At 30.7% G+C, this 16,936-nt stretch overlaps 1 protein-coding gene across 1 annotated transcript; it reads right to left on the reverse strand.

The window, feature by feature from the left end:
* Window positions 1-1,212: 1,212 nt before the first annotated feature.
* LOC148301519 (carbonic anhydrase 2-like) lies at window positions 1,213-15,521 on the reverse strand. Its single transcript, XM_088273123.1, has 10 exons — window positions 15,440-15,521; window positions 11,335-11,417; window positions 10,495-10,607; window positions 9,796-9,847; window positions 7,611-7,640; window positions 6,512-6,676; window positions 5,320-5,515; window positions 4,202-4,268; window positions 3,397-3,618; window positions 1,213-1,639 (listed from the first exon to the last, which is right to left on the reverse strand). Exons 6-10 carry the CDS (start codon window positions 6,537-6,539, stop codon window positions 1,532-1,534), a joined length of 621 nt encoding a protein of 206 aa, XP_088129249.1. The 5' UTR covers window positions 6,540-6,676; window positions 7,611-7,640; window positions 9,796-9,847; window positions 10,495-10,607; window positions 11,335-11,417; window positions 15,440-15,521; the 3' UTR covers window positions 1,213-1,531.
* Between the last annotated feature and the right edge of the window lie 1,415 nt (window positions 15,522-16,936).

The following is a 16,936-nucleotide window of genomic DNA, read 5'->3' on the forward strand; positions in this document are numbered from 1 at the left end:
GAATATGACGACGGCGTTTTAGCTTGTCAACATTTAAAGGCATCCTGATGGTTCTAGAAGGTCCATTATGTTTCGTCTTCATACTATCAGTATCCTTGAACGTGTCTATTTATATCGTGATATATGATACCTGATGTAAAAATCAATTTACGATTAGGCACAGATACTTACCAGGCGTGATGACGGAATGGCCGAAAGAAAAGTAAGCGTCTACGGCAAACGCGCGCTCCTCGTTTATCCATGGCATGATTGACACTAAACTCACCTAAAAAAAACTTTAGATCCTATGCTTTTAAACGCGTTATAAGAACTTATTCTAGAAGTAACTGTCACTTTGTGGCGAGAGTTTCAAAAAAGGAAGTGACCACGTCCCACCCTATATAATTAAAATATATAAACAGTAGAAGGCAGCCAGTCAAGAGGGTCTTTATGATTTATTTCACAAAGTATACATAGGGGATGACATCAAATCTGCTGCGGCTCTAATAGTCTCGCTCATTGAGTTGATAAATATTTTTTAAACTATGAAATTGAAAAAAAAAACAAATAAACGAACGGTACACTTAAATGAGGTACAACATTTCAACATATTGTAATTACTGGCAGTGAGCAGATTACCGATTTCGATCAATTTTCTGAAGAGACATTATTTTCTGAATTAATTTAGGATTGAAAAAATCGTTCTGATGTGATTCGTAATAAGAAGAAAACGGCCTAAAACAGCAATAAAAATACACCTAAAATTACAAGTTCAATTAAATATTATAAATTTTGAGGAGTGATCCTACAGGGATGAAACACGTAAAGGGGCTGATCACCGGATATTCGTGGAAACTCACAACATAAGCTTTAAAGCTTAGGAAGAAACAAATAAGGATCCTAACCAGGATATTGATAGGACAATTTAGACTGAGGAAGCACAAAAATTGGACTGCATGATTTCCCAGTCTACAGATTTTGTATGGAGGATAACGAAACACCTATGCACGTTCTCTATAATTGTGACGCACTCGCTCGCAACCGAAGTCACATCCTTGGAGGACCACTACTGGACTCCGAAAAGGCGAAGCTCCTACCACCAAGACAGGTCGTGAGCTACATGACTCACGTAGTTGTTATAAATTAATCAAATTTCTAGCGGAATTGCCCAACATCTAGTTGATTTCTTTTTACACACAGAGGGATATCACAATAGACAATAATAATAAAAAAGAGTTAATCCTTTATAAAAATTTTATTAAAAAATAGTTTGTGCCGTGATTATTTTTTACAATAAAATAATAAAAAAATGTGATAATTTTTTCCTTATTAAAAAAAAAATTTGAATATAATTGATAAAACAAATATGTACAAACATAATTCTGTACTTGACATTTCCCAAAGTATCGGTGCAAATGACAACCCTATTCCTGCATAAATTGACCAGAGACAAAAAGTTAAATTTAAACTTAAAACCATTTTTCTTAAAAATCGGATTCATTTAATTTCTCAATGTATTTGACATATTTCACCTACTGGGTTTGATTGCAAATCAGACCATTTTTTTTCTTGATACTATACGTTCATTCAAAGGTTGTGTTCTTCTAAAGTTGTTTACTATCGGTTGTCCGTTGTATGTGAATTTCTTGAAGGTGTCAATCTGAAAGTAGAAAAATAAATTAAGGACTTAATATTTCATTAAAATATTAATTTTTTTAAATCCCAACAAAGATGAAGAAGAACATGGAAGTCTGAGCATTTACGAGGCTTACGACCGTCATAGGCTGGTGTTTAAGTGATCAATTTACACACGTGCAACATTCACTAATTCTACCCATGAATTACAACCACACTACTTAAATTCTTGAAAGTTCTATTTATATGATCCAATTCCAAAATATTGTACTTGTTACAATTAAAATTTAATAAGAGTCATCTATTGGTAAGATGAAGAAGCTTTTTTTTTGACATACTCAACATGTTCCAAATAAAAATGGAAAGATGACTAAAGGGACTGCCGAATCAAAAAATTAAATCATGGGATACTTGTCTTAGTTGGGTGTACTCAGGGGTGTAGTTGGGCTCTGGTCAGGAACAAATTTTACGTTTCAAAAAAATGTCTACTTAAGTCTTTTCAAACAAATCGAAATAATAACAAACGTAAGTAATTGTTACCGATAACGGGCAAAAGTTTACACATTTGTCATTGCACATTGCACATGTTGCCATCCAATCTGTTACGGAAGAATTTGAACTAGGTACCACCTAATTCAATGATTCTTTTGAAAGACTTCTACCATTGATAAAAAGTTGGAGTTTATATACTGCTTTTATGTTTTTATGTCTTACTGCCTACCAAGAGTGTGAACAAAATTGTCTTTTCAAAATACCGACTTTTTCTCGTTTTTTTTCTGCATGATATCCTATTTTCAGCAAAAGTTTTTATAAAACTCGTATTATAGTTTGAAGAATTAGTATTTCGAAGACTTTCATACTGCCTGGTCATTAAAGGTCTCGTTGCGTCTCGTCGTTTTTAACCTTCCCCTCCCGGCGATATGTATTTACTACAGCTCGACTTTTAAAATGGTAATATCAATATAAAATACAATAGATACGGGCTTAGAATTTTTGTATTCCTCCGTTATATAATCATGTATTACATAAAAGTAATATAATATATAGTTATTCATGTGCAGCGACGGAAATAAATAATTTATGTAAAAATCGGGCATAAAATCACCAAGCCACAAACGTTTCTGTGAGTGCGCGCGTGGCGTGTTTTGTATGCCTATACGCGCATGTCGTAACGTGTTGACTGCATTAGTGGTGCGCAGATCGTTTTACGCGGCGGTTGTGTCGCTCCGCAAGCTATTGCAAGTACTTGCGATGTATTTTTTTCCCCTTTTTAGATACTTACCAGAGCTAACATTACAAAATTGTTACATTACAACTTCAACTATGGTCAATAAAACCAACATTTAGGAATATTCACATTTTCTCCGTTTTTAAACCACATTTTCATATGGTGTACAAAATACACATTACTGGTGTAGGCGGAAATTTTAAGCACCATAACGGAAGGGTTAAGAGTGACATAATTTTTAAATTTTAATCTTTGTAAAACAATAGATCGTGTGGATCGATGCAGAAAAATGGATACAGCCATTATCGAATATTAGAAATAATTTTAGTTGAATGATGTTGAAGTAGAAGAGACGATTAAAAGGTACCCCTACCCCCTACTTCCCTCCCACTTCACCACGGGGGGCGGTGCGCTCCGATACTTTTTTTTAAATTTAGGATTACACCACTGGTGGACTACCAGGCAAAATCTACCGATGGGGGACTATTCGCGTCACAGGTTAACATGAAAGAGAGATAGAGTTTCAATTCGTAATATTTATACAAAGCACTTACAAAGTTACTCGGAACAGGAACCGGATCTGTCAGGACAATCCATCTGACAATTTGATTACATTGCGGAATAGTAAGTGAACCCGTGTAGGTGTAGTAGGTTGAAGAGGATTTAGCGAGATCCAGAGGGAAGAATGCTGGATCTATTAATTGACCTCCAGCCGCCTTATCCAGAGTATTGAGCATCCCGATAACGGAATCCGAGGATTTTTTAAACAATGATTTCTGAAACGTGAAAAATATATAAGTATACTATTTAAAACAAATAAAAGCCTATTAGCGAAAACCAATTGGAAGTATGGTGAAAAAAATAAGAGAATCTTATTAATTCGACATAGATGGAGAAGAATTTGGAAGTCTGGGTATTTACAAGGCTTATGACTTGTCATAGGCTGGCTAAGTGATCACTACACAGTGCAACATTCGCCATTCCACCCATGATTGACAACCATACTACAAAAAATTTTTGGGGCTCCTACATATATCAATAATCTCATTCTGGTTACTGATTCCTCATTTATTGAAAAAAACACTTTGAAAAATCTCATGAGACTGTATATCAGAGTTAACTATATCCATCTATGGATGGATTGGGAAAGCTTTTGTTAAGAAGAGACCCTTTTGTTTGGATGTATGCAGGATCTTAATCGGTTTATTTTAAATACTGGGAAACGCCTGGAAACATGGTATATATTTTGTTTAAAAAATGTAAAAATAACTGTTAAAAATAAGTCAAGAAACCCAGATAAGTGAATTAGTATTTGTACACGCTCAAATTTAGTGGATAAATTTATGTTTTATAACTTGCCTTGAATATTACTCCAATCACTGCAAGAGCTTCTGGATCTGACGATGCAAGAGCTGCAGTAATATCTCTGAAAATCAAAAAAAAATATTCCCATATAAATATCGCCAAATAAACTTTATTTCCGCAAGTTATTGATCTTAATTGTTTAAAAAATCCACATTCATAATGAATCGTTTTATTTAGGAATGACAAGCAACATAATTTTTACTTTTATTTATTGACTTGGCGTTTAATTTGTAGAACTCCATTTTAATTTACGTATTAATTTTAAATCAAACACAGATTTTTTGAGTCTACTAAGTTGTATTTTATTAACAAAAAACACATAAAAAATTAGTTTGATAATGCCCTAACAAGGCTAAACAATTGTCACAATATAATTTTTTTTTGTTTTTTGTTAATAAAATACAACTTAGTAGACTCAAAAAATCTGTGTTTGATTTAAAATTAATACATAAAATAATTTTTACTTATAAAAAACAAATTAAGTATTTGAAACTAGTAAAATGTATTGATAATATTGAAGATATTACCGGCACAGGCATAGATATGCTGGAAAAAGTGGACGAAAATTACAAAATTTGACTTTTTAACCATATTAACGACAGCGGAGGCCACCTACAAGATGCCGCTTTTAAAATTCAATAAAATCAAACTTTTAATGTGCCCCTGAATACAGAAAAAATAATTAAATCCATACTTATAACACTTTTTCTGTTTTTTCATTTTTTTTTAAATAAGGGGGTGACCAATGTGACCATGCCTCACCCCGTATATACCACTTATTTTAAATATATTTATGGACATGTGGAGCGAATGGATAGCGAGAGAATGACTAAGAAAATATATGTGGCGAATGTGAGAGGGAAAACAGAACGTGGACGACCGAAAAAGACTTGGCACGATCAGATCAATCAGAACCTAAAATCTGGCGGTGTCAAAAGTCTGCGTAATCGGAGGGCATGTATGACTAGATGTATGGATGTGAAGGAGGCTAGGAGTGTATGTCAGGACAGAAGAGTGTGGCGTTCCATCCTCTCTGCCTACCTCTGCGGGGAAACGGCGTGATGGTAGTAGTAGTAGTAGTAGTTAAATATATTTAAAAAATAAAAACTTACGTGTAAGTATTTTTATAATGGACCATGTGCATTTCCATTGAGTAGCGACAGGAGTTGATTGTGTGTTCCGAGCCATGTATAAACTTGTCACCCCAGTGCCAATGCACTGAGTGAAGTTTGTAAGTTCCAGACATAGGGCCACCGGTCATAGTAGGTTGCACTGAGAGAGGTCCACCCCATGGACCATAGACTACCACTAGAGTAAAAAAATCAACAGTCAATTAGTCCAATAAAAATTCATATTAATAATACTTTTAATTCATAATACTTTTTGTAAACGTTGTACGCAGAGGAAAATAAACACGTTTTATTTTACTGGGACTGAAAATAATCACTTTTATTGCTGAATAAATGATGCAAAGAATTCAGCTTGTTTCGTTGAGGTTTCTGAAAATATTGTTTCTTATAATAAAATAAAATTTGAAACACAGTTTTGAGATTATTTTGGATACTGGGCAGTTTTCATAAGAAACAGATAAAAAAAATTACAATTATTTGGACCGCACACTGGGAGCATTAAATTATTTTAACTATTTTTACCCGGGTCAACCCTTCTGAATTCAATAAAATTATTTGAGACCGCTCAGTTTCACTCAAATCACGTTTCTTTGGTATTTTAATATAAAATAGTGAAGGCTTAAATGAAAAGTACAAAAAATTGCACTTTTTCTCTGATTATAATAAGTGGAGAGCAATGTTCCACATATAAAACTGACCCTTGAAATTAGTAAAAAGAGAGGTTTTGAATAATCCACGCCCTTGGGCCCTCTGTCTAGGGTCGGGATAGCAGGTAATAAGTAGTAGGTGAAATCCATCAAAATACGATACAATCCGAAAATATTGCAATAATTCATATTTAAAGACAATTCTGTAGGGCGTACCTAATAAATTTGGCTAACACTGTGTGTATATCGCTCACTCCTTTCGAGAATGTCATAAATAAAAAATCGTCAATTTTCAGTTGTGCAAGTTTTTTGATTTATGACGTCCTTGAAAGGAGTGAGCGATAAATATTTATTGTTACACGTATATAATATTATTTATTTCATTATTCATGTCGTATTTGATTATGGAACAATTTTCAAACTTTGTATTTTTTTCCACGTGTCCCTTAGCACTTGATGACTAAGTCAGGGCACAGTATTTTAATTCGTTATTTGTAATTATGTATATGATAAAATAAAATACTGACCGGAATGTCCGTTATTCACAAAAGACATCGATGGATGATTATTTCCATAATTGTTGAATGTAATAGGGGGAAAATCTTGGGAAACAGCTTTGTGTTTTTTTATATTTATCGGAGATTGTCTATTTCCTCCACAATCAGGATAATTAATGTACCATTTATCTTGACCTAAAATAAATGAAAAATGTAAAATAATCTTACATTATATAAAATTTGAACTTTCAAATAACTTTGTGAATAATGTAATGATTTAAATGTATACATAAAACACTTGTTTAAAAACACTGCTTATATTTCATATAAACGTCATAAAGAGGTTTATATTTTTACCTGTTGATAAGAACAATAACAACAACTTATTGTAATAACAATTTAAATATACAGTAGAATATTTATGTCTGGGTTATGATTGGGCTTTGAACCTGCCAAAGGTTGGTTTAGTTGATCACTTCAAACACGTGTAACATTCACCAAGCCCTCTAAAGACCCTGATTTCACGTACTTCTTCATCTTTGTTGAATCATCCAATAAAAATAACTCATAAGTGGACAAAATCCAAATTTGTGTACGAATGTTTGTACACACTCAAAGTGTAATTTTTTTTTTTAAATTTGAAAAAAATTATGATTAAAGTCAGCAAGATAAATCGTCATTTTAAAAACGCTTCATATTTCAAAATGATTTTTTGGTCGGATGAAAATAATAACAGTTTAAATTTACTTCAAAAAATGTGACGCGTCTTAAAAACGAATTCTGAAAAATAATGTCAAAAAGGACGAAAAAAATTTTGAGTATTAAAATAAAGAAGATATCATTCACGATGTAACCTCGTTTGAACATATGTTACTCATGTTATAAAACGTTCAGTTTGTGTATACATACATCTATCGGTATTTTGTTGACGGATGGAATAGTATGATCTATTAAAAACTAATACAGATCAATCAAAATTTATATATATATATATATATATATATATAAACATAAATATTTATTTATATTTATATTCACTTTCCTTATTATTTTTCGAAAGTAAATTTAAATTTCAGAAATGAAATTATTGTTAAAAACTTAATTTAAATATTTAATTTTAAAATGTTACCTTTATGATCCCAATCAACGGCTGCATTAACTGAAAATAAAATTAAACCCAAGATAAAATAAGTCATACATTAGAAAATCATACAGATTGAGATTTTATCAATTGAATTTAGGTTTTATTGGTTGAATGTTAAAAAAAATAAATTTTTAAATGAAATGTGGTCGAGAGCTGTATTATTAAATACAAAGTATTTTCGTCCCTCTACAATCGACTTTTGAAAGCTTTCATTTCGGCCTATCCCTTGCTAACAAAGAAGGGATCGGTTTTTTGAGGTCGACGTTAGAGGGTGTAACTTGACTCTGCAATGATATTTTTTTATTGATAACACTAAAGTGACTGTGTAAGTAATAAATAATTTATATTTTAATTAAATACATAAAAAAAGTTGAAACCGTGCCCACAAAACACATTGATATTAAATAATTGTTTCATTCTGTTGTAGGATTTTTTGAATAATCAATAAAGAGTATTAAAGCATTAAATATAAAAATGAACACTGAATATTTTGAAACAAATATAAGTATTTATCTTATATTTTAAAATATTAAAAGATAATGCCCTAACGAGGCGAAACAATAGACACATTAGTATTTGATTTAAGATTTCAAAATATAAATTATAGAGTTCTACGAATTAAAAACAAGATCAATTAGTATAATTTAATCGTGGTGTTTCGAAGTAAAAAATATTGATGTATTATCTTTCAAACGGACTTATGAAAACACAATTTCCCTTTCAAATGCCATGTTATTTTTACTTTGCTACAGAAGAGAGATAAAATAATTATGGTAATCTTGTCTTAATTATCCTTATAAGATGTTCATGTTGTTGAAGAAGGAAAAATAATGAATTTTCATTAAAATTGTTTACCACGTCTAGCTGTAGTAATTGAAAATCCCGGGGTATTACGACCTGGGCTGTGAAGTCGGAAAAAAACACGATTCCAACTCCAATTCCTATACTTACCAACAACACGACTCTGACTCCACGACTCCAACTCAAAAAAGCTCAACTTTATCAGGTTGTTTCCTACCTTTGCATATGGCCATTATTTATTATAACAAAGGAAAAGTACCTCTGATTCCTACTATTACAAAAATTACAGAAATTGAGAGAATTTTGTTTATACATATCGCTCACTTTTTTCAACAACGTCATATATCAGAAATCGTCAATTGTTTGTTGTGCATGTTTTCGGAATGCCTGGAAAATGTACTATTTCTCCCCGCTGCAGGGCAGAAAGTGTTGTTTTTACTCTTTGAAGAAAAGGTATTGTTTAATATTTTTCAAATGGAAAATAAAACATTTAGGTTTTACCTTAAAAGATTTATTGCACAGCAAAAAGATCAATAAGCGGCTTGATATTTATTTTTCAATACATTTTATTTTATTTTAAAACTTAAAAAACGATCTCCTGAAAAATCAAGTTTTTTGATATATGACGTTGTTGAAATATAACGCAATGATATCAACACGTGGACGTGACCAATGCATAACAATTACTGGCAAAAAATGTGCGCAAAACGCGCGCAAAAAATACTCATCTTCTTTCGACCTGAGATAGAAGGAGACAAAAATATTTTCGTAGACTTTGTGCATTAAATAGATCTCAGTGATTCATTGATATAAGCGTGATCAGCAAGTTTTAAATTCGTGCACATCAAAATAATTTTTAAAAAATGTATTTAAAATTTTAACGAAAAACTAGTTGGGAGTCGCTCGTTTTTTTTACTCCAAATCCGACTCCGACTCCACAGCCCTGATTACGATCAAGCGTTATTAATTATTAATTATCCCTTCGTAGAAACAAAGATATTATTATCTCAAAAAAATCGATTTATGTGAGAGACTTTGTTGGCCATAGAGTTTGACTAGATTCGATAACAATTTATAAATTGCGAATTATCTATTTGAGAGAGATTATTCATATGTCATATGTCATTCTTATTTGAGATTTTTAAATAATAATAATTTGATACTGAGATAAATATAATACTTCTACTGTTGATCCATTAAAAATTAAACATTAATCCATTAAAAATTAATATTTATGGTATTAGGTTAAATAATTTACACATAAATTTAAGAAATACAATGCTTAAACATAAATTTAAGAAATACAATTTTATCAATAATTGGGTGTGAGTATTCGAATAATATATAATATTGAATTGATGATACTTACCATTTTCGTCAGAATAATTAGTCACATTGAAAGGTCCGGCAATAGAACTTATCTGAAAAACATAAGATGAAAAACAAGATATAAATCAATTTTAACAACAACAAAAAATAACATCTTTTTAATAATAGTAGTGTAATTAAACATGTTCAATTACCTTTCGTTTAATGTATTGTAAAAATGTCATGAAACTATTATGTATTAATAAAATTGTATGTGAAAATTTGCAGTATGTGAACTTGTGTGAGTTTGAAGTATGAGAATTCTGCATTTCGTTTACGTTAAAGTTCAAATTTTCGTTAACGTTAAACGTCAAAGTGCCATGTCCAAGCTAAATAAAATCTGGTAAGACCGAGGTGTGAGTAACAACACCAAAAAGGAGTTTGTCATGAGCTTGGCCTACTCCATTTTTCTCTATGCTGCTGAAACATGGACCATAAAACCAGCAGAAAGGAGATAAATTGATGCCTTCGAAATGTGGTGTTGTAGGCGTATGCTCCGAATTCTTTTTTTAAAATTTTATATTCATTACATTACATTTTCACATCTGTGAAGATACATTTTTAATCTGGGAATTTTCGGGGGTCCGGAAAAGTCATTGGCTGACTTTCAATGTATGGCTGGCGTTCAATGTATTTATTGTGTATCTGGATTTGTAATTGTACATTGAGTAAATTAAAGGTTTAAAAAATAGAGGCTTACATCAGTAAAACTGAGTTCATTGAATTTCACACCAAGCGATTGCTTTAGAATTTCAATTTTTTTTAGTCTTCGTATTTCTTTGGATTCTGTCGCTACTTCGTCGAAAACACATCCTGAAAAGGTAATTTTAATAAGTTTAGGCCGTAAGATTGAAAGGACCCATTAAGTACATAAGAATCATTAAGAGCATAAGAAAATTGTTAATCTTTACAGAGCATTTATTAATACTCAGAATATTTATAATATAAATAAAAAAAATTAAACGTAGTTTATAATTTTCCAGATAGGATTGGAAAAAACACTTTTTTTTAACGGATATTGATAATTTATTGATATTTTTTATTTATCTAATATAGTTATAGGATTTTAAATATAATTTAATAATTAATTTGATGGGCATTTTTACTTATGGCAATGTTAAAATAAGTTACGCTGTTCTTTACAAGAAAGACTAAGCTCTTGTACTTGGAGAGGGTCTTAAACTCATTGTTTATTGTTTATACTTACGAGTGATATAATTTATAAAAAAATAGTAGTCCAACTTTTCCCTACAATGTTCTTTTTATCGTAGGGAATATATTTGATATATTTTACATAAAATAACAACTAAGTATATGGTTTTTCGCACATTCATTTTATTTAACCAGTGAATGTTTTTCGTCGTTACCGACATCATCAGACGACAGTGGTGACGAAACCCTGGGACTGGTCAAATAAATTAAGAGTGAAAAAAGGATTTTTTTTTTACTAATTTTTAATATTATATATAGTGAAAGACAAAAAAATGATGATATAGAAATAAAAATAAAAACAATAGAAAAATATTAAACAAATACTTACCGATTGCAATATTTAATAAAGCAGATATGTAGTATAAACACACGTGTGATCCAAAACATTTTCGTTTTATATTATTGATAAACCTGAAAAATTAAAAAGAATTATTGTTGTATTTTAGCTATGGATTAAATGTAAGGAGTAAAAATTAATATGATATTTTCTGATATATATACATATTTTTTAATCTCTTTATTTAGTAAAGACATCAAATATATATATATTTTTTTTAAATTCGACGTTGGATGTTTAAGTTAAAAACATTGAAAGTATTTGCTTAAATGTCATATTTAGAAAGTATTCATATTTAAACATTTCAAATTCAGGTTAAAAAAAGAATTTTTTAAAAAATATCTCGATATTTTGTATTTCTTTTTCAAATTTAATGACTTGATTTGCAAAATACTTGTTAGCTTTTTCTTAATTGAAAAATACTTGTAAAATACTTGTTAGCTTTTCCTTAATTAAATAATTAAAAGATCCTACAGGGGTTAAAATAAACTATTTTACTATTCAAAATGTTTTCAGTGTCATATATCCAGGGGTGTGCATTTCATAAAGGCAGAAAATCAGTGCATACTCGACCTTACTCTTTTTAACCTTACTACCCACCTCTACTATCAACTCTGATCAAAAATATTTTGCACCCCACTTCATTTATCATAATTAAAAGGGTAAATATTTTAAGGGTATCAAGCATGAATAACACCTTTTATAAGAAAAATATCTAGGAAATTGAGTTACGTATACACGATAGAAGATGCTGAAGATGTTTTCTAAATTTTTTATTTAGGTCTGTTTACAGTAAAATGTGTGGAATGGCTGAAAAATCGGCTAAGCGTACAGTTACTTGAAGTGCAAAAAGATTTAAATTAAAAAAGTGCATAAATAGTACATAAACGGATTTATTTTGTACAGCCTGTGAATATTTTTTTAAATACTTTTGTCGAAAACGCCAAAATATTAAGTGAACTCGTTTTGCTTTCAGTGCATCTTTTTTTATATTATTTTAAATTTTTGTTCTGATGGATAGAATATTCTGATTGCATTTGTAATGTGTGCATTTATTATCAAAGTTGAAACATTAATGTATATAATATAAACGCAAATAGTTATCTTATAAATAAATAAATAAAATAACATTGCAGTATTCCACAACCATGGTTTTTCAACGCACACACATGTTTTTTTTGATGCAATGAGTTTTTACAAGCACTTGAATATAGGAGGTAATTAATTAATAAGACTTGCATATGTTATCTCTGAACGAGTAAAGAAGTGTTGGTTATAAAAACGTCTATTCGTATTATTTAAATTTTATTGCAGCTATGTTGTAATCACGTGAAGATTTTATTGTTTACATAAGAGAAGGCTGTATACTTGAGTCGATTTTCATTTTACGGGAAAGTAGATTAACGTACCCATCACCGTGTTGAGAATTTGAAAAAATATAAGTTATAAATTCAAATAAAAAAATAAAAAAAATACTTGAATTTCATACTTTTTCTGTGAGCCTAAGCGGCTCATAATTAGAAGTAGGTATCAAATTGTGGTAGAGCGGGTTCAAACCGAGAAACTCTGACACAAGAGTCCGCGACACTAACCACGGGACCACAACCCGACACTGACACATACAACGAAGAAGAATAGACGAAAGTCTGGACATTGTGTGTCTATCTTTCTGAATCAAAATCTTTACAATACATATAATATTTTTCTTGTATTTTTCAAAATCTTTTTTTAATAATAATTATTAGTAGGTACTATAAAAAATGGAATTTTCGGTGAAAAAATTTGAATAGAAAAATTCTGGTGGTTCCTAATTCCATTCACTGTTTGAACACTTGTATTAAAAACATTTTTGGATTAAATTTATGTTAACACAAATATAAGTTATATTAGTATATAACCACTCACCGAGATTTTTATGTCTACTGGTTTCGAGACTTACCCGTCTCCTCGTCTCGAAACCGGTAGACATAAAAATGTCGGTGACTGGTTATATACTAATATTACCATATAACATTTTTGAATATTTGAAAAAAAAAAGTTTGAGTCAAATACTTACCACAAATGACTAACCACAAAGTAAATGCCTTAAATATTAATAATATTGAGAAAAGGTACAATAATTAGTCGACCAAAATCACGTGTGTTTTGTGTGTTGTTCAAACATTCTGTGTAGTTTTAAGTGTGTAAATAGTGCTATGGTAGTAAAGGGTATTATTAAAATACTCTCATTATCATCCATTGTTTACTTTGTGTTGTACCACTTTTATAAACACTTATTTGTGACCACCGGTTTCGGAAAATTATCCATTATCAGGTAATTAGAATAAAATTGTTACGATTTAACATTTGTAAAATAAAATTTTTCAAAGAGTCACAATGGGAATATTTTCAAAAGTGGACTCAAAGTTAACTTTATAATAAAACCCTTATCCGCACCCAATGGTGCATAGGGCACTACATCATATAAACGCAGTGTTATCTTGATCGTTTACACATGTAGGAAAGGTGTTCAGCCCTCCGCTTCAGGTACCAGTCCAGGGTAATATTGAATAAATATTACAGTGAAAAAAAACACTTGTATTTATTTTACCCCCCTTGGGAATCGAACCCGGGACCTCCAGAACGGTAGCCGAGCGTGCTGACCATTATACTACGGAGGCGGACGAGAGTTAACTTTAAGCTGGTTATTTATTATGGGTAAGACTTTATTGATTGCTTTACTTATTTCTAATTTTTCTAGATTATCAAAACAAAGATGAAGTAAATAATGGAAGATAAGGAGAGTGTTGTGTTACAATACCACAAGGTTTTAATGCTTTTAATATACAAAATATAAGGGTAGTATTGTTTGCATGCTGTGGTAGTGATTGTCCTGGAGAAGAGACGGGTATGTCTCAAAACCGGTAGACATAAAAATCTCGATTAGTGGTTACATACTAATATTACTAACATTTCTGCAAATAAATAAATAAATAAAAATAACTAACTACAAAGTAAATGCCTTAGATATTAATAATATTGAGAACACAATAATTAGTAGTGGAATACCTGAACATTCCCGGTGTAGAAGCCCTTATTTTTGCGACAATATTATCGCGTCCCTTATCACTACAAATCACCTTTCAATACGTCCTTTACCGTCCAATACCCAATACCTTGCACTGAATACTAAACGCATTTACTGCCACGTAAAACGTAATTTTAAACTAATGCAAAGTGATAACAGTAGACTTAATTTATTACTATAGGCAAATTATTTTGTACTCCAGGTTTTGAAACCATGTAATTTTAATAATAATATTTTCGTTATAACACTCCGTGATTACAATTACCGTAATCTTTGTGCTTCACGGTCTGATATATGGAAACATTTAATATAATCATGAAAACTTTATGATTTTTACGGTACATTTGTTTTAGTTTACTGTAGTAATATACACTACAGAGGCAAATATATACATATCGCTCATTCCTTTCAAGAACGTCACAAATAAAAAAACTTGATTTTCAGGAGAACGTTTTTCAAGTTTAAAAATATAATACAATGTATTAAAAATAAATATCGAGCCACTTATTGAACTTTTTACTATGCAACAGATCTTTTTAGGTAAAACCTGAAGTTTTTTTTCCATTTAAAAAATATTTAAAATTTAAAAAAAAAATTAAACAATACCTTTTCTTCAAAGTGCAAAAACAACACTTTCTGCCCTAAGCGGGTAAATATTAAGTTATAACATGCCGCTTTTGTTGGGATATAGTACATTTTCTGAGCATTCCAAAAACAACTGAAAATTGATGATTTTTGATATATGACGTTGTTGAAAGGAGTGAGCGATAAAATAAACTACTGTGCCTAAAAAAATTACTTCAAAAATCATAACTTGTTATTTTTTTTTTCAAATTACCTACTGCTAATATTTCTTTCTCAAACAAAATAATATATTGGTAGTCAAAAAGATTTTATATTTATTTTAATATTAAATATATGTATCACCATTGAGCATTTTTGTAAATGAACCATTGATGCTTTGCACATTACCAGATATTAAAGTAAAGAAACAATTGTATTTTTTTAAGTAACATTTAAGTAACGTACCTGAGGAAGTGTAAGAAGACGATATGAACACCCTTCGTAGTGAGTAGTAGAGTCGGCAGAGTTCTTCACCAACTTGCCTTGTGACTAAAATTCTCAACGGGGACGTCTTTTATATCTGATGTACATTACACAAAAAAAACCTATCGACTGTTTTGAATAAAAATGCAAATTTTTATAACTATGTTAAAACGTCATTATAATAAAAACATCGTCACAAAAAAAAGTCAGCCCGAAATCTTACATATAATTTATTAATATAATAAAATTTTAAATGACATTATTTAAACTGAAGAAGATTAATCCAAAATTTAACAGTTTTTTAAATTACTTGTGTTTCACTTCAAATAATAATAAATAAAATAAAACCCATATCCGCACCCCAATGGTGCATAGGGCACTGCTTCACATGAACGCAGAGTTATCTTGATCGTTTACACCTGAATGAAAAGTGATCAGCCCTCCGCTTCAGGTACCAGTCCAGGGTAATATTGAATAAATATTACAGTGAAAAAAATCCCTTATATTTATTTAACCCCCCTCTGGGAATCGAACCCGGGACCTCCAGAATGGTAGCCGAGCGTGCTGACCATTACACTACGGAGGCGGACAACTTCAAATAATACAATTCATAAACCAAATAGGACGCCTTACCAATTAAATTTGACTGAATTAAGTTTAACAATACAAATTGCACGTTTGATAAAACAAATTGGACGGTTTATTGAATTTCATAAAAGAAGTTAGAATTTAAAATAAAATATTCAAAGTAGTATTGAAAAATCTTATCTGAAAACTTCAGAATACATCGCGCGCACGGACTATGGCAGCTCGGCGCGCAGGCATACCAGCTTGATGAATAACGAGCTCGCTAATCTTAATAATAAAATATTTGAGCAGGTATTCACACTGACGGTATATGTAGTACTAGTATAACCAATTTCGAAAAGTTAAATCTTTCCACATTTTTTATTCTGACTAGCAAGTACAATATAACGTCCAATTTGTTTTGTAAAAGATCCTGATTGATTTTTATGGCGTCTAAATCGTTTTGCAAAACGTTCAATTCAAAGTAAAAACCCTATCTTCTTACATTTCTTCGCATATATAGGAAAAAAATCTTGAAAGCTATCTCCCGGGAGTTGAATCCTGTAAGTGCGTCCAGAGATTTGTACATATTCGATAAATCCTTTTAACAATATTGGTATCATAGAAAAGGGGATTAACACGTAGAAATTTTTGGAGTGATTATTTTAGCGCAGTAGTTTATTGTATCACTCACTCCTTTCAATAACGTCATATATCAAAAACCGTAAATTTTCAGCTGTGCATGTTCTTGGGATGCCGAGAAAATGTACTGTATACCAGCAAAAGCGGCATGTTTTTAACTAAGTATTTACCCGCTACAAGGCAAAAAGTGTTGTTTTTGTATTTTGAAGAAAAGGTATTGTTTTTTCTCTTTTAAATAGACAAAATATTTTTCAAATGGAAAAAAAACTT

Source organism: Brachycentrus maculatus, unplaced genomic scaffold, assembly GCF_059751285.1.
Source record: "Brachycentrus maculatus isolate JH-2025_06_01 unplaced genomic scaffold, ASM5975128v1 h1tg000553l, whole genome shotgun sequence".
NCBI classification, from domain to species: Eukaryota; Metazoa; Arthropoda; class Insecta; order Trichoptera; family Brachycentridae; genus Brachycentrus; species Brachycentrus maculatus.

What these genes read in the sequence shown, in the direction of transcription:
- LOC148301519 (XM_088273123.1), bottom strand. Translation starts at nt 6,539, where the DNA reads ATGTCTTTTGTGAATAACGGACATTCCG. An exon ending in TGTGAATAACGGACATTCCG is followed by an intron (nt 5,516 to 6,511) that starts GTCAGTATTTTA and finishes TTTTTACTCTAG; the next exon opens with TGGTAGTCTATGGTCCATGG. An exon ending in CATTATAAAAATACTTACAC is followed by an intron (nt 4,269 to 5,319) that starts GTAAGTTTTTAT and finishes TTTGATTTTCAG; the next exon opens with AGATATTACTGCAGCTCTTG.